Genomic DNA, 25604 nt, shown 5'->3' on the forward strand with positions numbered 1-25604 from the left:
GAACCATTATCCACCATGATCAAGTCAGCTTCATCCCACAGATGCAGGGATGGTTCAACATACGAAAATCTGTCAATGTAATCCACCATATAAACAAACTGAAAAACAAAAACCACATGATCATCTCATTAGATGCCATAAAAGCTTTTGACAAAATACAACATCCCTTCATGATAAAGGTCTTGGAGAGAGCAGGGATACAAGGAACATACCAAACATAATAAAGGCAATATACAACAAGCCAACAGCCAACATCAAACCAAATGGAAACTCCCAGCAATATTTTTTTTAAATGTGTTTCTGTTCTTCTTCACCTCCTGGTAGACACTGAGAAGCCTGAATTATGGATGGACTTAGTTCTCATTGTTCTCTTTTGGCTTATGAAACAAGCTCTCACTCTGTAGCCAAGACTGGCCTTGAAGTCATCAGGGAGCCCAAGTTGTCCTCAAATTCATGTCAGTTCTCCTGCCTCAGTCTTCAGGTACTTAGACAATAGGTGTGCACCTCCATACCTGGCTTAACGGAGTATCTTTTGTCCAGGGATACCCATGTTCTCCTAGAGGAGGATGTCCCTATTCTTTAACATTTCTTGGTTACTTCTTAAATGCGATGAAGAAATATCACATGAGAAATTCCAGAAAAGATACCCTACTTTGGCTTGTGAAGTTGATCCCTTTCAGTTAAGTGTTGCAAGGAACAGCTTGTTCGTTCCTGGCCGCCCCACTAGCTTAGCCCCGAAATAACCACACAGAAACTGTATTAATTCTATCACTGCTTGGCCCATTAGCTCTATATTCCTATTTGCTAACTCTTATATCTTAATTTAACCCATTTCTATTAATCTGTGTATCACCATGAGGTCGTGGCCTATCAGCAAAGTTCCAGCACATCTGTCTCCAGCGGCTCCATGGCTTCCCTCTGACTCTGCCTCCTTTCTCCCAGCATGCCAATTTAGTTTTTCCCAGCCTACCTAAGCTCTGCCCTATCAATAGGCCAAGGCAGTTTCTTTATTCATTAACCAATAAAAGCAACACATAGACAGAAGGACCTCCCACACTAGTTCAGTTTTATGCCAAGAGGAAACATAAATGGGCATTATATAGCTAGATTTTTTTCTAGTGAATAGTAACGAGATTTTCCTGCACTTTCTCACGAATGGATTCTAGTGCTACAAACCTACTTTTCTCTTTGCTTCTACCACTGTGGATGAAGGTACTTCTTTAACAGGATCGATGATGTTTTGGTAAATCTCTCATTACTTGATAGCCAGAAAGAGATCTGTAGCAGTTATGTCTTTGGTACAAGTAGACGCACCATACCTAATTCCATGCTGCCAAGGGTAGCGTCACTTAGTTTGGTGGAATCAGAAGTGTTTGTTTATTATGATTATGATTATTATTTAACATAGAGTCTCTTTTTTAATAACCTAGGCTGGCCTCAAACTCAGTGTATATCCTCCAGCAATCCTTCTTCCCTGTCATCTTGAGTCCTAGGATTACAGGCATGAGCTGCTACCCCTTCACCTCACTTAGATTTAAGGAATGTTTGATATATGCAGAGTCGGCCATATGAGAAGGCTGCACACACCACTGCACAGTTATTAGAAATGGGTGAGTGATATTCATAGTAATATGAAGGAATTTCAAAAATGTCCTAAAAGTGCGCTTAAGTCGTAAGCCAGGTATACAGAAAAATGAGTACATTTACTCAAATTTAGGGCAAGCTCTAATCTGTTTTGCATGTTGCAGGTTTTGTTTTCAATTTCTGTTGTGTGCATGTATGTTGGTCCTGACCGTCCTCCACCTTGTTTAAAGCAGGTATCTTGTTCATTGAGTCTTAAACCAGGATAGCTGGCCCCCTAGCATCTAAAGAGTCTGCCCTTTCCACTTCCCGTCTCGTGCTGTTGAGCCAGTAAGATGGTTCAGCACGTAAAGTCTGTTGGTGCCTTTACCCATGTAAAGGTGGATAAAAGGACCCACTCTACAGATTTGCACTCAGGACTGCTGCCTGAGCTTATATACAGCATGCTATGCACACAGGAAGGAAGAAGGAAGGAAGGAAGGAAGGAAGGAAGGAAGGAAGGAAGGAAGGAAGGAAGGAGGGAAACTTGTGCACTGTGTCCAGCTTCACATTGATACTGAAGACCCTAACTCAAACTTTCAGGCTTGTACAGCAAGTGTTTTACCCACAGAGCCATCCTCCTGGCTCCAAGCAGTATTGATTTACAGTGATAGAATCTAGAATTGTTGGGTACACAAGGGGGCGGGATCGCACAAAGATGGGGACAGACCCCCCCAAAGTCAAATAAACCAGAAACAAACTTTATTTCAGGAAAAAGATAAACAACTAAAAAATAAATCTCCATGGGTCATAAAAAGCTTACCTGGCTGAGACCACAGCCAGAGAGATGGATTTGTAAGGCTGGGGGAAGGCCGGTTTCTGAACTCAGAGAGATGGATTTGTAAGGCTGGGGGAAGGCCAGTTTCTGAACTCCTCCTTTTATAGCAAGCATTAGGCAATAACAAAAGAACTTTTACAATCTCAAAGTAAAACTTAGATATAAATTGCCCTTCTTTGCAATTTCCATTAACAGTTTTTCAGTTAAATTAGTGTTTGTATTTAGTTCACTGTTTTTCCCTGGCGTTCCCTGACAGTGTTCACCAAGGCTCTGCCCCTCCCCTGGCACTGCCAGTTTCGCATAGCAGGGAAGGGCAGGGGACAATAAAAAATCAAAAAGTCAAACGTCACATATATCCCATCATCTAAAAGTTACCTCAGCTCACATCAATTTCTGATCATGAGTGGCCAGGGAGGTTATCTAAAAGCTGATCCTCAGTTTGCAGAGCGACCCTGAGTCTGCAGAGGGCCGCTTCAGCCTTGCAAATAGAGCTATGGGTTATAAAGTGGAGTAATCCACGGTTAATAGTTAGTCCTTAAGCCGCTGACAGTCTGCTCTCATTCCCCTAGGCTTAGCACTTTATATTTCTTTATTCATATATTCTTATTTCTGGAATCTATATTTTTATATTCTTATCCTTGGACTCTTTGGAATGGTAGCCTTTTGGTTCTTTTTATTTGAATAGGAGTTTGGCTCTAAAAGAACACAAAGAAATTTCCTGAGTAGTGAAAATCTTTACAACACTGGGTACAGGCCTTTCTGCCGTGAGGGCACATTCCGTACCTGCCAGTGTGACACCCATGTGGCCACCTGTAGCCGTAATGCAGCCAAATCATTTAGTAGTTAGCGACTGCTGCGTTAAGCTTTATAGTTCTAGATCTTGATATGCAGGTAGACTACACATAATGAGAGCCTTAAAAGTTTTTGTCTTTAAGATTCCCTTTGGGGGACCAATTAAAGATGCCACAAGTAGCTAAAGGGGGGTTAGAAATCTGAGGGTTAAAATATGAGGGGTAAGAAATCTACTCAAAGCGTGACTTGTCTGTCCATGTTTCCTTGTTCTTCTCTCCTCAGTCTTCCTTGTTCTCCTTGTTCTACACTGTTCTTCCTTGTCCTCCTCATTACAAATGTTCCCAGTCATATACACCCTTTAAACCAGTAATTCCCTAGCCCTAGCAGGTTCCAGGACCGGAATTCTTGTGCCCCATAGAGAATCAGATAAGAGTTTTCACACACACACACACACACACACACACACACACACACACACACACACACCCCTGTGGGAGTGGCTAGTACATATCTGACCAGTGTACTCCTTAATGGAGAAAGTTAGTTAAGAAAGGGACTAAATCATCAGGGAATTCTACACTACATTTTTAGGTGGTAGATAAAATTTATTTTCAGTAAAATTATGACTAGGGCACAGAGTGTATTTTAAATCAGCACACCTGCTTCTTTTCTCCGAGGATGCATAGAATCAGGTAACCAAGCCTGGCTTGTCATCTCAATCATGTTATACCACCTTTCTTAGGGAGTCTTAGCAATTTAGTCAAACTTAGTTATCAGGGTTAGGGGAATTTCAATTTTAATTAACTGCTGTATAATACTTAATCAAAACCTGTTTTGTTGTGATCACACAAATGGCTGTAATATTGCTTGAGTAGTGACCTGAAATTTGCATTTCCTACTTCTTTCTCATTCATTCTGACCCAAGACCTGCCTTTCCCATGAGCCCCTAGGCAGGTGACAACCTGTGAATCTCAGTGAGTTTGTTTATACAGTCATCTAACTGTACCCAACTTGTGGGACCTCCGTGGACATTACATGAGGTGGTGTATACAGCACTTAGTATACACACTTAGCACAGTGTGATTTCACTCACGAGACCATAGTTGCCTCTTATCTTCCGATGCATCAAATCCAAACCTCTGACTTTCAAAGTCTCGAGAAATTGCTGGACTTTAGCTGAACTAAGAGATCCTACTGTCTCTGCCTCCTAGATACTGGGATTAAAGGGATTTGGGCATCTGCTTTTTCCAGCCATGGGCTGTTTGTCAGCCATGTGACTGACCCCCTCTCCAGCTTAGAACAGCATGGCTCTTTCCCCCTCTGTTCTCCAGGCAGATTTGAAGATCTACAGGTTGCCCACCGTGGGGTTTTTCTTTCAAATTCTAGTAAAAATGTCCTTGAGCTCCAAAACCAAGTTTTTAAAAAAGCAACAATAAAAAAGCATTTGAGCTGGACTCTAGTGGTACATACCTTTAATTCCAGCACTTGGTAGGCAGAGGTAGTAGATCTCTGAGTTCAAGGCCAGCCTGGTCTACAGAGCGAGGTCTGCACAGCCAGAACTGCCTTGAGAAACCCTGTCTTGAAAAACCAAAAAGGAAACAAACATTTGTACTCACTATACTCCAGTTACAGAGCCTACTCTATGTTGGACACAGCCAGCCCATCAATCTTGTGGCTAGCCCACAGCCTCTGTCTGCACTTTAACCCTGGATTGTCACATGGCCTCCTTCTCCATTGTCGTGGAAACATCACACCTTAACTCTCCTGCTGTCATACTTGGTCTTGGTGTACTACTTCACCATTCCTGAGACATCTACTGACAGCGTAGGCCCCATCAAAGCCAGAGTTTGGTCTGTACCATTGACATGTTCATGTTCCATCCCTGACATGAGATAATCTTTTAATAAACACGTATTAAATAAAGGAGCTGAGTTCAAATCAAACATAAACCATGGTTGGTTTTAGACTTTAATGTAAACATTCCCAACATTCTACTCAGCCTGCTTCTCATGAAAGACTTTCTACCTTGAGACCTATAGGAAGGAGTGATGCTCAGGATAATGATTTCACATATACGATAAGATTCTCTATTCTCAAAGAAAATTTTTATTGAGTTCCATAAATTAATTAAAGCAGGGATGCCATGGTATATTAATATGTTCTGTTAATACATTTAGAAAAATTTCCAACTAAAAAGACTTTCTGCATTTTCTTTAGTTAACCAGAAAATTAAATTAACTCGGAGCTCCTCATTCCCCAAAGTCCTTGTTAATTAGGATTGTTCTATAAATCTTCATTATTAGAAGAGTTTGTCATCTGTTTCATTACCCTGTTTATTAGGGCAGGCTGAGCAGGGGCATCTTTGCTCATATCCTGATGTGTGTGTCCTAGTGAGAAAAAGCATTTCCTGCATCTCATTTCTTCCCTATTCGTTAAGGCACATTTCATGCTATTAGTGTAACAACTTGGTTTATTTGTGTCAGTTCCCTGGGTAAAGTAGGAATGATATCATTGCCTATTAAATATAATAATTAAATTCAAATGATGTTCAAGATGAAAGCTTGAATGCTTTGCAGCATTGTGTGTGATAAAGAAAGATTAAAGATAACCTGCAAGTCCATCTGTGAAGGACTGGGAAATAAATGATAAAGGGTTTGTTGCAGGGTGAAGCTGCTTGTTCGTCCCAGCTGCCCGGCTAGCTTACGCCCAAAATAACCACACAGAAACTGTATCATTAAAACACTGCTTGGTGTATTAGCTCTAACTTCTTATTGGCTAACTCTTACATCTCAGTTTAACCCATTTCTGTTTATCTGTGTATCGCCACATGGCAGTGGCTTACCGGGAAAGATTCAGCATGTCTGTCTCTGGTGGCTCCATGGCGTCTCTCTCCTACTCCGCCTTTCTTCCTCCCGGCATTCAGTTCTGTCTTCCCCACCTACTTAAGTTCTGCCCTATCAACTACGCCAAGGCAGTTTCTTTATTTATTAACCAATGAAAGCAACACATGAACAGAAGGACCTCCTACACCAGTGTGTTTATACAATAGTCTATAATGCAACAGTAAAATTTCCCTGCTTAGTAATTTAGAAAGAGCTTCATGTGTTCAGAGTAGCCTGGATATTATATCTTTTTAAATACCTTCAATGAGAATACATTCAAATATACATTCTAAGAGCTGTTCTTGTGTTGACAGTTGTGCAATCATTACATTAACCAATTGTGAATATTTTTATTACAAAATAAAGATACTCCATAAACATTTGTGGTCATTCCCAACTTTTCAGTCTTACCCCACATACTATACTCTCAGCCCAGTCCTTGTCAGCTCATTTGTTTGTTTGTCAACTTCCTGGAGCTAGCTATGTGCACTGCCCTGGCCTCAAACACACAGCAATCCGCCTGCCTCTGCCTCCCACGTACTAGGATCAAAGTCATGTGCCACCATGCCTGGCCTTGTAAGCTCTTAAATAGAACATTTCAATTAATCAGTTAACTAATTAATTAATAAGAACATTTTATTGGAGCATAGAGTCTGACTTATGTGGAGGTCAGAGAACAACTTGTAGGAGTCAGCCTTCTCTATCCATTCTGCAAGATGGGCAGAATGCAGGTCATCAGGCTTGGTAGCAAGCTCTTTATCTAAAACATCTTGTTGACCCACTCTTTGTTTGGGAGGAGTTTAGTATGTGTTTATTTTTTATGCATATGTGAATATACATGTGTGTGCCTATGGAGGCCAGGAAATCACCTTAGGCAGTTTTCCTCAGGAGCTATCCATTTTTTAATGTATGTTTCAGAAATATATTTTGGTCTTGGCCACTTAAAAGTAACTAATATATCAACCTTGTGCCAGCCTATGGTAAAATATCAAAAAGCATTTCTTACCTCTTATCCTGCTATACACCTTTAATCCAAGAATTAGGAGGCAGAAGCAGGAGGATCAAGGCTAGCCAGACCTACATAGTGAGTTATACGATAGCCAGGGCTGCACAGTGAGACTCTTGGGAGAGTGGGAGTACTTCGTTTTTGTATTATCTTGTTTTGTTGTGTATTTTTTGTTGTGTTTTATTTCTGACTGAATTTAGAGTTGCTTGCATGAGTATAGGGTATTCACCAGAGCATGGGTAATTTGCCTGCAGTTACATACCACTGCAGAAAATGAGTCCCCTCCTTCCGCCCACCAACGCCATTAGTCACTACTATAATAACTCTTTAGAGACAGGGTGTAGCCTCTGATCCCTTCCGCCCTCCCATACTTTATTTTTGTGTGGGTTATTGGTTTGGTTTATTGGTTTTATGAGGGAGAGGTTGAGATTGGGTCTCAGTATTGTAGTCTTGTTTGGACTGGAACTCGAATCCCTCTGTCTCCCAGGTGCTAGGATTAAAGGTGTGCATCACCACAACCAGCTTTGTAAATGGAGATTTCTCGCCTGCCCACCAGTTCCCCAATAACCACCCAAAGGCTTATATTAATTATAATGCTTGGTCATTGGCTCAGGGTTATTTCTAGTTAACTATTACATATAAATTAACCCATTTCTATTAATCTATGTATTCCCATGTAGCCGAGGTATTACCTTATTTTCTATATGTCTTGCTTCCTTGATGACTGGCTGGTGTCTCCAAGACTCTGCCCTTCTTAACCTGTATCTCTGCTTGGATTTTCCACCTGGCTCTGTCCTCCTTTGCCATAGGCCAAAGCAGCTTTATCAACCAATGAGAACAACACATATTCACAGAATACAGAAAGACATCCCACATTATTTCCCCTTTTCTGTCTAATCAACAAGGAAGGTTTTAACTTTATCATTGTAAAATCACATGTAACGAAACAGTTATCAAGCAAGAATTACTGTTATAATATTTAGTCTATTTATTTGTATTTGGCAAAATTAAAGAAAATACTCTATCATCTATCCTATCTTTGTGAGTCCAAAGTTTCATATCTAATTTATGTTTTATCATAACTATGGAAAATTAATTATAGCTATCTAGTCTTCACCTCCATCAAGGACCCCATAAAGATATAATATCACCTGAGTAAACAGAAAATGCAAGCAAGCAACTTCCAAAACTCTAGAAATGACAGACATATCTGGCCTAGACAGTCACCCAAAGTTCTTCTGTAATGTTGGTGCATCAGTCTTCAGCCTGCAAACCTTTCAGTGAAGCAGGAAATTTGTAGGACTGTCATGCCTATATTGGCAACGTTGGCTTCCTCCATGTCCTGGATCTGGCAGTTTCTTCTGTGAAACAAGAAACCTGAAGGACCATCCTGCCTTGTTTTGACAAAGTTTAGCGGTCATTTTTCTGTGTGGGCTCTGCATGTCAAGTTTATATAGCATCCAGTCAAGCAGTCCAGGCAAGAGCAGTTTCTTGTCAAAATGGTTAGCCTTGCTACTTTGAACGCAAACTCCATAACAAGTTTCTTCAATGCCCATCATCCTAATTTGTAATTTGTGCTACCATGAGCAGATATGTCTCATTGTCAAGAAAAGTCTAAGTTATTAAAACATTTAAATGCCATATTCTATAGGTCTTTGATGTATTCAAAGATTCCCTGTCCATCTGAAATATATCTCTGCATATCTAGAAAACCTAACCAACATAACTATAAGCTTGACTATTATAGTTGACTATTAATTTTTAATTTTTAACTATACATTACCCCTTTAAATGAACTGCATAAACATAATACCTTAAACAAAAGTAAAAATATACATACAGTCTAACAAAATTAACCTTATATTTATATCAATAAACTAAAATCCATACCAGTGTAAAATACTGTGAGATAAACAATTGTTTTTTAGATTAAGGTAAATTTAATAATCTACTCTTTTTCCCATTTTTATATCATATCCCCATTTCTTCTTTAGAAAAACACTGACTATGACTATTAACCATCTATAACCAACCCTCCTTAAATGAAAACAAACATTCATAAATAATATTATATTTGGGCATAGTTTTTTATACTACTTCCTGTTGATTGGGGCACTGATAATCTTATTGGGAACCTGAGAAAATGTGAGATAATGGCCAAGTCTTGGGAGCCCAAGCTGATGTTAAGCTCATTATATAACCCAAGCTGGCCTCTATGATCCTCCTGACTCCACATTCCACGCTCTGAGATTACAGCCATGTAATTCTAATTACCAGTGTTAATTAGAATTGAATAGATAATTCTGGGTTTTTAGCATCCAGGGTTGTCCAGCCTTTTGACACTGCAATCTGACTCTGTCATCTGCGAATGTGCTGGGCTGGTATCCTAGCTGTGCTGAGACATGTGAAGTCCATGAGGCCATAGGCTGGAGCCACTTGACAACCTGCTTCTAGCTTGCTAAGTACACATGTCTTGTTGAATGTCAGCATTTGTCTTCTTGAATATCAGAAGTTTTAAGAAGATCAATTTCATTGGTTTCTGTTGGTTTTAAGAGATACAGTCTCATTTCATAGCCTAGACTGGCCCCCAACCCAAGATTAATCTCTGCAGTTCTGTGACTACGGACATACTTTACCACACCCACTAGGTGGGCACATTTTTTCTTTAACATATCTGTGCCTATTGTGTTGATTCTTTCTTTGAACTAAAATGGTAATGAACACCTGTAATCCCAGACCTTGGAAGGTGGAGTATTCAGAAAGGGAGCACTGCCACTTTTTGCTGGCCAGTCTATAGATTATTGCCCTTGTCCCGTTTTTTTTGTTGTTGTTGTTGTTTTTTTTAAAGAAAGGGTCTCATTATAGGCCATACTGGCCCCAAACTCATAATGCTAACTTCCACCTTTGTTCCCTTAGCGTTGGGATTGCGGTCATATGCTATACATCTGCACGCATATGCTAAGAAGGCTCATACCTTAATTCTTAAGACCTTTTCTCAGTAAGTTCTTTCTTAAGGTTTTAAGATCTCCTACCTCTTTGCTTGAGATGAGGTTGGAGTTTACAAGTCATTAGCCATGTCTGTCTCCATAGGAACTTCAGAAGTTCAAGAAGTCCAATAAGAAAACACTGTACAATCATGTGCAGATGTCTTCTGGGCCTGATTTCATCATAGCACTCCACAGCTGTGATGAGCCAAGCTTGGAGTCTGTAGGGAGAACTACACAACAGTTTTTATTGTTGTTGTTATTGTTATTATTAATATTATGTGTTACTTTTTTAATATATAATTTATAAAACCCAACCTACCCACTCTCTGGCCCATCATTAAAATGTCTCTGTATGAAGGCTCAGTTGGTATGCTGCTTGCCTAGCTTGCACAAAGCCCTGAGTTAGATTCCTAGCAACACATAAAACAGGCATGGTGGCACATGTCTGGAACCTCAGTGTTCAGGAGGCAGGGGAAATCAGTAGTTCAGACTGCTCTAGAACACACTGTCCCCACTCTTCTGCCTGTGCATTTTGTGGTAGCAGTGTCTTTTGTTAGCTGCTGGGCAGTCGGCAAAGGATAACCAGTTTAGGTTATCTGTAACCAACTAAAATCAATAATCTTTGAAATGGGCTTGAAGTGTGCCATTGTGATTTTCTGTAGAACAGTGTTCAAGACTTATTATTTACATTTTAAAATTTGAAGCTCTTTCAGTAGACCCAAGATTTCACTGCCAGCAACCCAACCAGGATTGAAGATTAGTAGGGCTCGTGATCCAGTGCACAGAAATACTTCCTTTTGCTCACAGTTCCTGTTCAGTCATTTGAACTGTCCAAAAGAGAGTGCTGCTACCATTTCCAGTCTCCCCAGAACATAAACTATCTGGGTGTGGCTCTTGTAAGACACACACACACACCATCTCAATGTTGAAAATTACACAAAGTGCTGCTTTGCACTGTGGTTCCCATGCCCTCCGGTACAGAACACAGGCTAATTCTCTGAGCAGCAAAACTCCAGGAGTGTCAAGCTTTGCTGGCTGATCTTATGTACTGAGCATTATGAAGAGAAGTTAGTCTGCCTTTCTTTTGTTTTGTTACAGAAAATGAAGTCACTGCTTTTGCTGTCTTGGATCAAAACCAGAAAGAGATCGTTGACACCAATGGAGCCGGAGATGCATTTGTTGGAGGTACAGACTCACTTACCTCATGTTTAAGTCAAACATTTTAACCCTTGTCTCTAGCCAAAAGCCAAGACTTATTAATTTAACAACCTTTCATCTCTTTTTTTAAGTAATTAACTCCCAGTGCTCCTTCCAACTACTACTATCTTTGTATTGCAGGGAGATTTTACTGCAAGGATATGTGTTTAGCAAAGGTCATTTGCTACTATGCTCTACCCTAGTCATTTTCACAAGAGTAATTGTGTCAGAATCTTGCATAAACAAGTCACAGCAAGTAGAATAGATAGTCCATCAGGCCTCTGTGCCTGATAGTGGGTGTGTGTGATACTTAGGAACAGTAAAGTTTTTCACTAATTTAGGCTCAGTAAGGAACAAATTTGAGCCTGGTGTGGTGGCACACACCTTTAATCCCAGCATTCAGGAGGAAGAAGCAGGCAGAATCTCTGAGTTCAAGACCAGTCAGGGCTACACAGAGAAAGCCCTCTCGAAAAACAAACAAACAAAATCCAAGGAGCAAATTTAATAAGGATGAAATCATTTGGGGAGTAAATACTCAAAAAGGAGATCGGGAAAGGTAGGTTTTTAAGTATAAATTACTCAAAGTACAGTGTAGTTGAGCCAGGCTGTCTCTAGAAGACTTTAGAGCCCTGAGTGCCAACCCTGGTAAATGAGACAAGGCTGAAAACAGTTTTAAGGGCCAGTGGGGATGACTGTTGCTGCCTTCTATTGAGGGTGGTCATGAACCGTAGGACGGCTAAATCTGTGGACGATTGTAATGTAGGTATTGTTTCATTTTAATGACCTTTTACCAATGAAAGTATTTCATTTTTCTTTCTCTGAAATTTCTTATACCCAGTCTTAAGGGCATAAAACAGGTACCCCATATCTCATTTTCTCTTCTTTTGCCCAATAAACTTTTCTTGTTCTTTTCCTACTGGCAAACACACCTTTGCCAGGCAGTCCTGCTGTCCCAGTTTAAGTGCCAAAGACCCAGCTGGGCTGTCAGGCTTCGCAGGGGGCACCTGCACCTTCTGAGCTATCGCAGCCCTCCCCCCCCCTTCTTCCTTAGAAAAGTGTGACTAATAGCCAGCATCCCACTGCATGCTTGGTTTGAGTTTTCTTGCACAGAAAGGCTTCGTCCCTAATAATATTAGAGTAATCTACAGCTAATTTTCTTATTCTATATTCTTCAGAGCTGTAAATCTTTGTAAGCTAAAAATATTTTATTCAGAATTAAGCCATACTGCATAATACATTAAGGAAACCGTAGTGATTTTCTGATTGGGAATCAGTTAAACCAGGACTTTTAGTCCAGTTGTATCCTGTGCAGATTTTCAAGTACTTTAACTCTTCAAAGCAGTATGGATTCTATTTGACATTTAGTAGGAAATCTAATGAGGCTATCACAGATACGAGGGTCACCTAATTACTACCTCTGGCCCTGGTGTTCTGGGCTTCCTAGCCCTGCAACAACAGGGCACACTACAGACAGCTTGCTGCCTGCGGTGCCACAGTACTTAATGAGAATGGAGAGACAGTGAGGGGAAGGGGCTTTTCTTATGAACCAAGCTGGACCATCCCCACTGCGGCAAGAGGACTAGTCCAGAAAAGTCTGGCACTTCCGTTAGGTTGTCCTGCCTGGCAGTCTTGTTGTGGTTCGTTTATTTTTTTCTTCGTGGTTTGTTTTTTGGATTTTTTGGTTTTTGTTGTTGTTGTTTTGTTTTGTTTTTGTTTTTTTGCTTTTTGAGATAGGGTTTCTCTGTGTAGCCCTGGCTGTCCTGGAAATCAATCTGTAGACCAGGCTGGCCTCAAACTCAGAGATCCGCCTGCCTCTGCCTCCTGAGAGCTGGGATTAAAGGCGTGCGCCACCATCACCTGACTTGTATTTTTTAAAGATTTATTTGTTGTTTTGTTTATCATATGAAGTGGGCATACCTGTGCTACAGAGTGCATGTAGAAGTCAGAGGACAGCTTGTGGGAATCCCCGCATATCTTATAGAGTTAAAGGGATCGAACTCAGATCATCTGGTGTAGGGGCCGGCACCTTTACCCTCTCAGCCATCGCACACCCTTGTCAGGTTTACTCTGGGGCATTGTTAGCTAAATAGAAAGGAAAGAAGGGGAAAATCTTGAGGGCTCTGCTTTGTTTGTTTTGAAATGGTCTCAAGTATCCCAGACAAACCCTGAATTTATCTGTAGTTTGAACTACTGATTCCCCTGCCTCTACCTCCTGAGTACTGAGATTGCAGGCATGTGCCACCATGCCCATTTTGTGTTGCCAGGGCTTTGTGCAAGATGGGCCAGAGAGTGGGTAGGTTGGGTTTTATAAATTATATATGGGTTTTACTTTTTCAGAAAGTAAACTTTAAAACAACAACAACAACAACAACAACAATAATAATAATAAACAACTGTTGTGTAGTTCTCCAGTTAAGCTGAAAACAGATCACCTCTCCAATTCCCCAGAGGCTACGTTCTGTTGACCCCCTGGGAATAAGAACACCTTTCTCAACGTCTTTCATTTTTGACTGAACCAGGCTCCAAGCACTGGATTTCACAACACACTGCTAAGATAGAAGTAGAGAGAGTAAGGTAGGCGTGGAGGTACACATGTAGAATCTCAGCACTCAGGAGGCTAAGGCGGGCCAACCTGGGCTACATAGTGAGGCGCTGTAGAAGAGAAACCAAGGGGCTAAGGAGATAACCCCACAATTAAGGCTACTTGTTGCTCTTCCGGGGGGGGTGAGTTCAGCTCCTGGCACCCTTACTGCTCTTCTCACGAGTGTCTAGTCTGGAACTTGAGCTTCCTCATACATAGGAGGACATCTTCATACATGTGCTGCACATATATACAAATAAAATATATATTAAAAAAGCAGATAAAATATATAATGTGGGGGGGGGACTAGAAAGCAAACTGAAGTTAAAGCTATGTCATTGGTAATCCTGGAATTAGCAACCATTTTTCTGGCTATAAACCCACACTGGGGCTTGGGATGGAGCCCAGTGGATAGAGCACTCGGTTTGTCTGCTTGAAGCCCTTGGTTAGATTCTTACCACCACATAATATAGGGCTATGCATGCCTGTAATACCAGCACACCTCTGGGGTGGAAGTGGGAGTTCAAGGCCAGCAGGGCTACTTGCTACTCTGTGTTTAAAACAAACTACAAAGGTCTTACTCTGCTGATTGCGCAGTGTTAACACTTGGTCCTAAAATGAAACAGCACCCTAATGTCAGTTATTGGTCGAATGTTCATATTGGCATGGTTAACACGTTCTGTGTGTGTGAGTCACACTTTATAATAGTAAAGTAGATAACCTTTATATTCTACCTTAACTAGCTGGGGTCAGGGTAGATTTTGTGAAGGGCTAGGAATCCAACTCCAAGGCTGTGCGTCAACTAAATAACACTCTACCACTCAGCTACATTCCAAGACCTTATTTTTGGTGTTTTTTTGTTTTTGTTACATTTACTTATTTCTGTTTGTTTGTATGTGTATTGACAACCACATGTCATGGCACAAGTGTGGAAGTCAGAGGGCAGCTTGCAGGAGCTGGGATTTTCTTCCACCATGTGAGTTTTAGGGATCAAACTCAGGTTATTAGGCTTGGCACCAAACGCTTTTACCCAGTGATCCATCTCACTAGCCCCAGGCCGTGTGGTTTGGAAACTCAGGCTGGGCTTGAACTCACTGTGTAACCCAAGTTGGCTTCAAACTTGCAGTCCTCCAAGACAGGTTATTTTTAACCCTGTTTTATTAATAAGAAAAGTAAGGCAAAGAGAAAGTAAAGCACATGCCTGCTGTCTAGTGCTGCACAGCGGCAGGCGAGTGGGTGCTCTGACGATACAGTCACCGCCTAGGATACTTCTGGAAATGGGGTCTGAGAGACATCTCACTAAGGCTAAGAGCCACATGCCAGCCTTCCATCCAAGCACTGGCATGCTAAAGAGAATCGGGGGGAAAAATGACTTCATTTACTGAAGAGGGCCTTTTGTTATCTGCAAGTGCAGAATGGAAGGCTGCGTGCTGAGCAGCAGTGCAGAATGGAGCGTAGTAGCAAACAGGCAAAGCCGGACCAGAAACCCCTTAATAATCGTGAAGTCCAAACAGGCTATATGAAGCAGCTGTTTAATTGCACCAAGATAGCTACCTGACAAATCTATCTTAAAACAGAAATGGTTTTATAGCTCAAAAATAAATAAATAAACCTAGTAGTTGAAACCACAGGTTCCCATCTCCTTATCAGCAAGAGCCTTCTTCCTGGGATTAGGAGTAACCCGGCTGTTAAATTCCTATCTTTGACATAAATGGAGAGGCAGCGGCAACTTCTATATTACTAAATAGTTTCTTTTTCTTTGCTTCATTGCCTGATTAACATATCTCCTTTCTGATTGATGTATTCTATATTTAGGCAGATAATATATTCATCCTGTTACTTTCAAGTATTTCTGTCTTCTGTGACTTTGCATATCTCCATTCCAGTATGCAAAGTATGGTGGTGATTTAACACTCGGAAGTACAATAATTTTCTTCTCATAAATTTCAAGATTTGTATTAAAGCATCACTCTAGCTACCTGGTGCTAATTAGATAACTCAGTACCAAACTGCTGTGTGTTTCATTTAGCAAGTTAAAAGATATACACTTACATCATGGAATCTCATCTATAATTGTGAGTACCCCGATTTACGTGAATTAAATTCACGGGGTCTACTGTGGGTATCAGATCCCTTTGGCCTTGGCAAGCACACCTCCTTGCTCTATTTGGAATGTCTTGTGACCTTTGCTCTTTTATTTCTCAATGATGAAACCACTCCTTTCACATTCTCCCTCAAGAGCCCAAGTGTCAGGATTGTACCTTTTGAAATAGAGAAATCCAATATTCTCTAACTATGATTTCCTAATTGCCTAGGTCAGAGAAATTTTCTTGTTGTCCTGCTGTGCTCTATCACAGCAGGTCTGTCTTTTCATTTGGAACCCTTTGTCACTGCCACAGGAATAAATGGAAACGCTGAGAACATTTTGTGACAGGCACTGTCATTGTTCCCAGTGAAAGTCTCTTCCCAGTAAATGAGACTGAGAAAAAAAGTCCTAACAAATGAAAGAGGACCTAACCAATGTGTTCCCACTGGGCATCAATGCCAGCCTGTGTTAATATAATGGAACTTAGTCATATGGTTTATGTCCACTGTGTGGACAGATGATGTCCAGGTACCCTTCGGATAAAAGACCAGCATTCTTAGGGGCACAAAATGACACAAGGATGGTCAAGAGTCAGCAATAGTTTATAATTGTGTTTGTTTGTTTGTTTGTTTGTTTGTTTTGTGTTAGGGGGAATTGATTCGGTTTGGTGAGACAGGGTTTGGTTTTGGTGAGACAACCTTGGCTGTCCTGGAACTCACTTCATAGACGAGACTGACCTCGAACTGACAGAGATCTGCCTGCCTCTGCCTCAGCCTTCCAAGTGCTAGGGTTAAATGCATGTGCCACCACCACCCAGCTTAGAGCATTGTATTTTGAGAGTTAAAAATCTGTGTTACCTCTGAGTACTTTTGATTCTCAGAATTCTCACCATAGCTTTAACTAAGGGAATGTATGGCCTAACAGAGCACCTATAATAAGTAAAAGACTCTTAAGGCCACTTAGTGACCACAGTGCAAATAACTATTCTGTCTTTCATCTAATAAAATTCTATTGTCTAATTCATATTTAGAAAATTACTTTGATTTTTTAAAATTGTTTGCAGACCCAGTGAAATGGCTCAGGGCAGGCAGAGTTCCTTTCCCTGGAGACTGCACTCAGCCCACCAGGCCTAGATGCCAAGCCCTGTAACCAGAGGAGCCATCTTGCCAGCCTTCATCCTCCCTTTTTAATTGCTGCTTCCTAGTTTTATACAGAGGATGAACAACTCCATGAGTTTTTCAGTCCTGTAGCCACTGCTAAGCTGCTCCTGCTCTGTATCTACCTTGCGCTTACTCATATAAGCAGCCTTAATTAAACTTCGTGGGCCATCCCCACCCGCCCACCCCCCAAAGAAAGAGAAACCATAGAATTAGAAGGGAGGCTGCTGGAAAAAGGAGAGAGATTAGCAAGAGTGAGCAGGGTGTGGGAGTGGGTACGGGATAAATATGATCAGAGTGCATTATATACGTGTATGGAATTGCCAAAACAATTACAAGACAGGAAAAATTAAATTCCTGTGACCGTTTTCTGTGTGGTGCCACCTTTCTTTGCTTCTCTGCTCACACAGCTAGAAAGTGACGTGATGGGCATTCGGTGCATTGTTTCCCACACTTTTATACTCAGAAATCAAAGCCTTTATGTGACCACTGCCTCCTAAAAACTGACTGAAGATGGTCTACACGGTCTACATGACTGCTCTATCCCTGCTGCAGTGGCGACACCTTCCCTGTCTTTCTACTCTAGGAGGATATTGTTTTGATTGATTTTTTTTAAAAAAATAATTTGTTTAATTTTATGTGCATTGGTGTGTGGGTGTCAGATTCCCTGAAGCTCAACTATGGACAGGTGTAAACCACCATGTGGGTGCTGGGAATGTTTCAACCCAGCCACTGTTAATTGAACACTCAATGTTTGTTGATTTGTTCTTCCTTGAAGATTTCTTTCTATTTTATGGATATGTCACATGAATTCATAACTAGTTGGTAGGTGTGTTGTAGTCAGTATGAGGTTAAAACAGAACTGAGTAGACTTATAAAAAATAGGAGAGCTTACATCTGAGCTCTTCTCAGTCCAAGGAAACCATGACTTTCACATCTGGATGGTCTGAGCTAGCCAAAAGAAAGTAGGAATTTCCTGCCAGATGTTAGTTCCTTAAGCAGCCTTTGGGCATCTCTGAGAGGATCTCTGAGATGTCCCAGTTTGTTAAAGCCGCACCCACCACGCAATCTCTCTCCTAATAGGTAGCAGGCACTGCATATATACTTCCACTAAAGCCAACAATGTTTGCTGTTATGAAGTGCAAGAGCGCCCAAGGCCTAATTCTGAAGGCACAGCCTCAGTCTCACGGAAACTATTTCAAGAACGAACGTTCTGTTGAAATTACAGAATGTCGATGGTGACAGTTTGGTCTCATCAAGAAAGGAAGGTGAGACTGTGCTGGCACAAGTGTGCCATGTGACCACAGTATTTCTCGGAAGAAAGAATCTGAAAAAGTGTATTTATGTCGACTTCCTGTTCCAGATCCACAGGGGAATTAGTACAAATTTCATTCAGAGATGCTGTGCACAAGAAGTAGAAACGTTTGTCCAGCTGGAACAAGAGGCATCGTTAAGGGAAGGAAAGACTTTGCACATGATCTCACTGTTGCTGTCCTCTGTAAGGGGGATATTGACATTTCCCAGGCTGTTTGCTCCAGCTTTCTGATCTCCTGCAGCTTATTTTTATAACAGCCTTATTGATGGGCCTCTTACCAGCTCTCTAGGTTTAACTGAGTTGAGTCGATTTGTTACCACAGCTTCAAGTAGCTGTTACAGAACAAGTAAGACACCCTAATAAAGCCGTAAGCGTGTTTACTCAAACAGAGTATTGATTTTACTTGGAGATGGAGAGGCTGACGCTTAGTGCAGTGCCGAGGTGGGTGGATTTCACTACAGCTTCTCACTGCCATCCGCCCCAGTTCTGAGACACCATGGAAGGCCAGCAGAGGATAATTAGGAGTAGTAGAACTTTAGCCCCTAAAATCAGTTAACCACCGGTGGAGGGGGTTTGTAGCTAATTAGCTTTTATTAAAAGCTGTCCTGAGTAATAATAACTAGGAAGAACAGGACTCGTGGCTGTGACTTCTCTAACGCAGGAATGGGATGGCTGCAGGCGCTGAAGTGCTCATTGCCGCCTTAGCCATCAGAGCTAAAGCCAGGGCAAAGACAGAGCCAAGCATGACTCTCCTGAGAAGTCAGCGCTAAGGATTGGTAAGGCATAATTCAGGCATAATTTAAAACATAGCTTTGAGGAAACAAAAATATGCTAGGATCTTTAGGATGCTCATATGTTTCACCCTGCACCATGACCAGGCATGTAAAAATGCCTGTACCATGTTTTGTTTCTAAATGTACCTCTTTTTTGTTTGTTTGTTTGTTTGTTTGTTTGTTTGGAACTGGGGGGGTTGTTTTTGATTTTTGTGGGGACGTTTTGTTTTGAGACATTCTCATTGTATAGCCCAGGCTAACTTGGCTGAATAATTTCATTGAAGAAGATTCTAAGATAGTTCTGTTTTTCACTGCAGTCGTGTGTGTGTGTGTGTGTGTGTGTGTGTGTGTGTGTGGTCATAGGACAGCTTTCTACAGTCAGTGCTCTCCTTTACTCTCTGTGGGATTAAACTCAGGTTATCAGGCTTGAGTGCCAAGTGCTTTTACCCCCTCAGTCATCTCTGGGGCTCTTTTCATTGTAATCTTAATGATTAAAGTCAGTGCACGTCAAACCAAGGCTGAGCCACAGTGAAGGAACTGCATTGGCCTCAGGCCTCAGGAAAGGTTGGTTTTGTGCAAGCACTCCTCCACCTGCCATCTTGCAAATAGCTAGAAAACCATCACGGGGGGGGGGGGCGGACATAATCGCTCAGAACAATGAGCATAAAATGGAAAATAAGTTTGGGCACTTAGTGTGTCTTCCCATGTCTTCAGTAATTTGTTTCTGTGTTTTAGAGTAAACTTCTTATGCCTTCTTGCACTGCTTCCTCCTCTTCTGCCTGAGTGACTGTGAGATCATGAGACCTAGGGGATGACCAGTTCTCAAGTCTGCAGTAAGAGACTGTCTGTCAACAAGACAACAGGAGACGCTGTGGGTCCTGTGATTGTGAACTGGTGCCGTGTTTCTGTATTTGTAGTTCCAACCCAGACACTGACTTGTTAAGTCTGTACACTGTGGAGTAGTATGTTGTAAGATTTTGCTACATTAAAGGGCCCACTAGGACTCATGCTCTTTATATGTCTGAAGGTCGAGGAGGAAATTGATTTTTGACAGTTGTATTTAACTCTCTTCCTCTATATTAAAGTGTTTAATGACAGAGGAAAAAGGAATGACATGGATTTATGATTCAGAATATGTCTCTGCTGTGCGCGGAAGCCAAGGGCACTGAGAGCGGGCACAGGACAGAGGGCAGTGGGGCCGTCACACGTTAGCTTCAGGGTACTCTCTCCATCTGGCTTGGCAAAGTAACAGAGCCCCATTTCAAGAAATTTTGAGGAAGGTAAAGACGCTCATAGTCATAAAGACTCTAATAACCTGGAGATTAAAACAGTAGCTGGGGCTGGAGGGAGGGCGGTTCAATTCCCCGCACCCACGTGGCGCTCACAACCACCAGTAATCCCAGGTCCAGAGGATGCTACAACCCCTTCTGGCCTCCAAGGGCACCAGGCACGCATGTGGTACAGACATATATACATACATGCAGCCAAAACACCCATCCATGTTTTTAAAAATAAAATGAATATAGTTTAAAAAATACCTCAATAAATGTTTGATTTTCAGCCCCATCATTAACTAACTCGGGAAATGTTCCAATTTAAAATGTTCCCCCAAAAACCAAATGTTGCCAGTATGATGGTGTTAAAAGTTAGGGCCTTAATGAGCTGATTAGACCATTAATGGGTTAAAGAGGCTTCAGGGGCCGCAGCTGTAGCTCAGTAGTACGGTGCTTGCCAAGCCTGCATCAGGCCCTGTGTCCAATCCCCAGAGCCTAAAAATAATACTAATAATGTCTTTAAAGCAGCGTCAAGCAAGCTGTGGTCCTCCCTTCCCCTTTCACCCTCCTCTGTGTTCACTAGAAGAAGCCCTCACCCAACCAGACAGCAGCAGCTTTGACCCTGGGATTCCCACTTTTTCTGTTAAACAAAATGGCTGTTCTTTATCAATAACTGGCGCCTCTTACAAGAAGAATCTCCAACAAGAACGAGAACTGGAGGTCTTCACTGGGTGGAGCCAGAGAGCCAACAGCAGAGCTGGGTCAGCAGCAGGTGGCTGGGAACACGTCTTCATCAGGGAGAGCTCTTGGGCTGTTGCCGTGCCTGCCGCCAGGCTCACAGAGACTACTATCATGAGATACTGGAAGGACGATAAGTTTTTTGCCCATGGTGGCTCAGATGCCATTTCTTGGTCCAGGAGATAATTGATTGGCATATCCAGAACATTTCAGCTGACTGCCCTCAGTGATGCTGGGTATGAAGCGCGTTTCCTTAAAACCCACAGGTGGGCAGGCTCTCTATACAGGTACTTTTGCATACTTCATATGTAGCCTTCTCGTCATCTGTATGGTTTTCAAGGGCTCCCAACAATTGACCGTGTTCCCTCACTGACCTTCATGTTTACCCCGTCTTATACTCCATTCCGTTTCCTCATTGCCAAAATAATCATTTTAGGAAAAAGTTCAGTTGTCTTTCTCATGGTTCTGTCTGCAGTGGCTTCATGTTGGATTGGCACAAAAAGTCCTACAATGGTCTAAAAGAACTAACTCTGACATTCTGTCCGTGTCCTTCCTCACCTTAGCGACAGGCTCTGTCTACTGCTCCTCTTTCCAGGCCTTGAATACTTCGCACAGCTGAAGTGCAAATCTGAAGCTCACAGTAGGTCTGTGCTGAGCTCTCCTGGTGTGTGACGGGAGCAGCTGTCCCGAGCACAGTGCTGGGAGAAGCATCCCGGCATGCTGCAGGGGCCTCCACACACTTCTGCCAGAGTTACCTGAGCAGAATGCTGTAAGGAAAGCTCAAGCGTCCGGCTCTCTGCTCTTCTCACATCTCTGGAGATCGCCACCACCGGCTCTCCACGGTCTCAGCACAACTGCTCTTTTCCTGGTCTCCAAAATGAACTTTGTTCTAGCACGCCCTCCTGTTTCTTCTGTGTGTAATATCCTTGTTATAATTTTAAAAACAGCGGGGGGAAGGGGAAGGCCATCATGTGACAGGGCTCACCTGTTCAGGGTAGTTTATGGGGAAGGAAAGAGAAAGCGAGAGACCATGGGAGAGACAGGCGTAGCGGAAGAGAGGAAAGAGAGTTACAGAGAAGAGGTGGGCAGAGCTGCCTTTTATGAGGGGATGCTATGTAGCCAGTGATGCTGTCAGGACCCAGGAGACAGGCCAGCACCATGGCTGAATGTAGCAGCCCATCTCTTGGAGCACCTACCAAGACCCTGTTCATGACACCTTCTCCAGGAAGCATTTCTTGATAGCTCCAAATACATATTTATTTTCTCCTAAAGTAGAAAATCGAAGACAAATACTATATTATCTTTGAATTCTTTGGTATCTAGCCCAGCATCTAGATATTCAGATATACCACCTTTACAAAAACAGTCTGTGAGTGAGCAGCCTCCGCGTTATGTGGCAGCCTGGATCTGGTGTCTGCGGGTACAGGCGAGAAGCCTAAGGCAGTGGGAGTGAGAAAGTTCCAGAGTTGACACTAAAGTGCAGGTATATTTGCTTTGTTTTTTCTTCTTTTTTTTTTTTGTTGGGGGGGTTGTTTGTTTGCCCACAGTCATGGTAGTTCACACCTCTAAGCCCAGCACCAAAATCTGGGTGTTTCTCTGTGAGTTCAAGGCCAGCATGGTCTATATAGCAAGTTCCATGCTAGCCAGGAATATAGAGAGAACCTGTATTTATAGATAGATAGAGACAGGATCTCACTTAGTAACCCAGCTAGCCTGAACCCACTGTGAAGCGTCAGCCACTCCACCCAGCTCCTAAAAGGCAGATATCTTTTTAAAAAGAAAGAACTGGAAAACTAAATTGACCTAGAAATGGCAGAGAGCAATGTGTGTGCACACGCGTGTAGACAGGAAAAGAGTTCAGTACTATTGCTTTCTAAAATATCGTATCAGGTTTGCTTTAATTGCATGGTGATGCCTCTAAGAACAAAGGTAATTACATGATAACTTGTGTTACTACTCCCACATTATCTCTCAATAACTGTGTGATTAACTTGTCACTACTGTACAGTGTGAAGTTTGATACTGCGCACACAGAAAGAGCATTGATAACTCCAGTGAACAAGCTGGAGCGAGGCCAGGGAAAGGCATTAGAACAGTCGGAGAAGTGGTGATTAATTAGATCATTGTACCTGTCCAGAGTCCTGAAACCAACGCCATAGGAAAGAGCTGCAGAGCTGGGTTGAATTGTGGACTTTCTGAAGATCACGGGCATGCGCTAGAGAGAGGGTACTCAGGACTTTGAGGAGTAGCCGATCTGGTGAAATACAGAAGCCCGTGCAGTCGCCTCTGTTTGGGGAGGGCTTGTTTGGTTGTGGTTGTTGAGACAGGGTCTCACTATTGTGACCTAGTCCCTAGGAGACAGGGAGAAGGTTCGGTTCCAGGCTAGATTAGAAGACATAATGTCTAAAGCCTCCTAGGGACTAGGATCCCAAGCATGTACCACTATACCTGGATCAAAACTTAAAAATAATGGGAAAAACAGCTAAATGAGGTGGCAGGCACCTATAATCCAAGCTCCCGGGAGGTAGAGACAGGAGATCGAAGTCCAAGGCTATCTCAGCTATATGGTGAACTCGGGGCCAACCTGGACTACATGAGTGTTATCTCAAAACAGAGAGGAAATCCTTTCTTATCTCTCTTGAGCAGCATCTTGAATTTGTCTGTGGCATACATGCCACAGTCATGCAGCACCGGAAACTGTGACTCACTGCTGGGGAAGTGAACACTAGAGCGGCCACTTGGGAGGGTAGCCTGGCGGTGTCTGACACACCGGACATATGCTTGCCGTATGAGCCGACACTTGTGTTCCTTGAAAACTTAGGTCTGCACCAGAACCTGTACACAAATGCTTCCAGCAGTTTTCCTCTCGAGTGACGAGAAGAAGCAGCCAGCAAGGTGCTCTGCAGCCTGCAGGTCAACGCGTGAGCAGGCAGTGCGTGTGCAGCTAACCAGAGAGAGGGACCAGGGCTGCCCTGGTGGCCGTGCTTGTAGAGGACCCGAGTTCGGTTCCCGGCACTGACACAGCATTCACAACCATCTGTGGCTCCAGCATCCGGATCTGACTCTCTTCTGTCCTCCGAGGGCACCAGGCACATGGTACATAGACATACATGCAAGCAAAATGCCCACAGACATAAAAATGATAAATCTTTTTAAAAATTTTTAAAAGATAAAAAAAGTAATGAGCTAACAGGCCGGCAAAGGTGGCTTAATGTGTAAAGGTGCCCAGCATGGAGTCTGGAGACTTGAGCTCAGTCCCCAGTCCTACTCTACGGAAGGGGAGAACCGACTCCAACAAGCTGTCCTCCAACTTCCACACACTTGCCACGGTTCAGCATGGCTACCTCCAGGCTAAATAAATAAAATAAGTAACTGTTGTTACAGTAGTCAATTTTATGTTACATGCTTTTCAAGGCACAAGAGTATCTTAGAAGGCAAGAGTGGGGCAGAGCACTCAGGAGGCAGAGGCAGGGGGATCACTGTAAGTGTAACTACCTAGGCAGTTCCAGACCAGCCAGAGCCGCACAGTAAGGCCCTGTCTTGGGGGGTGGGGGGCTATTTGTTCATTCCCATTATGAAGTCATTCTGTATCACCCTTTAGAACCAGCATGCACACGCAATAACTTTATACGGTCTTTAAGACTGATGAAGGCCCCAATTATAACTGATTATGTGATATCTGTAATTCATCTTTGCTGGGTTTTAAAAATAGATTATTGAAAAGCTGATACTCTCCTAGGGCCAAAGGTCATAGCTTTTGTCACATCTAGAGTTTTTTGTTTGTTTGTTTGTTTGTTTGTTTGTTTTTGTCAAAGCAAATGAGTCTGTGGCGTGCAGCACCGACGTCGTCAGTGGGTTCTCCTAGGAGGAGGATGCCGACACTTAGCTTCAGAGAACATTCCATACCATGAGCTTTTCTCACAAAGATCATAGCAGGAAGAATGAGGAAAACAGATGTTGCTCATAGGCTTCTAGCAGACATGTTTCCATTGTAAGCCGATCCTACTCTGAACCTGGCGTCTGCCGCGTTCGCTGTGTGGGCCGAACGTTTCAGTCCTCACAGTTTGGCAGGAAGTTTATCCTGACCTTTGCCTGTTACCTGAAGACTCTGATGAAAATACTCCTGAGAGAATGAGTTCACATTCTTCCAAAGACTTCATTCTAGTAACCAAATTAATTCTCTTCTGTAATTATTTTATCAAATACAGAGCGTTTTCTGGGCCTGACTGGGAATAAGAGGAAGGACATAAATCTGGTGTAACGATCTCAACAGGTCATTGTACCACAGCCCCAAATTAACCCGCAGCTCTGCCCCGCGCCCTGGCCGCCCGGGACCTCAGGGAAGGCGGAAGTCAGCCTGCACAAGTTTCTCATTACCCGTGGCCCTCAGCCTTGAGTACAGCAACAGCTCCAGGCCC

General features: G+C 42.6%; 1 protein-coding gene across 2 annotated transcripts in view; it reads left to right on the forward strand.

Annotated features, from left to right (window-relative positions):
- Adk (adenosine kinase) overlaps positions 1-25604 on the forward strand; it is a 387740-nt gene that overhangs the window by 357210 nt on the left and 4926 nt on the right. For both annotated transcript variants that reach the window (XM_038309653.1, XM_038309654.2), the window contains exon 10: positions 11164-11250. In XM_038309653.1, the coding sequence (XP_038165581.1) occupies positions 11164-11250 (87 nt within the window). The remainder of the gene's footprint in view (positions 1-11163; positions 11251-25604) is intronic.

This window comes from Arvicola amphibius, chromosome 13 (assembly GCF_903992535.2).
Source record: "Arvicola amphibius chromosome 13, mArvAmp1.2, whole genome shotgun sequence".
NCBI classification, from domain to species: domain Eukaryota; kingdom Metazoa; phylum Chordata; class Mammalia; order Rodentia; family Cricetidae; genus Arvicola; species Arvicola amphibius.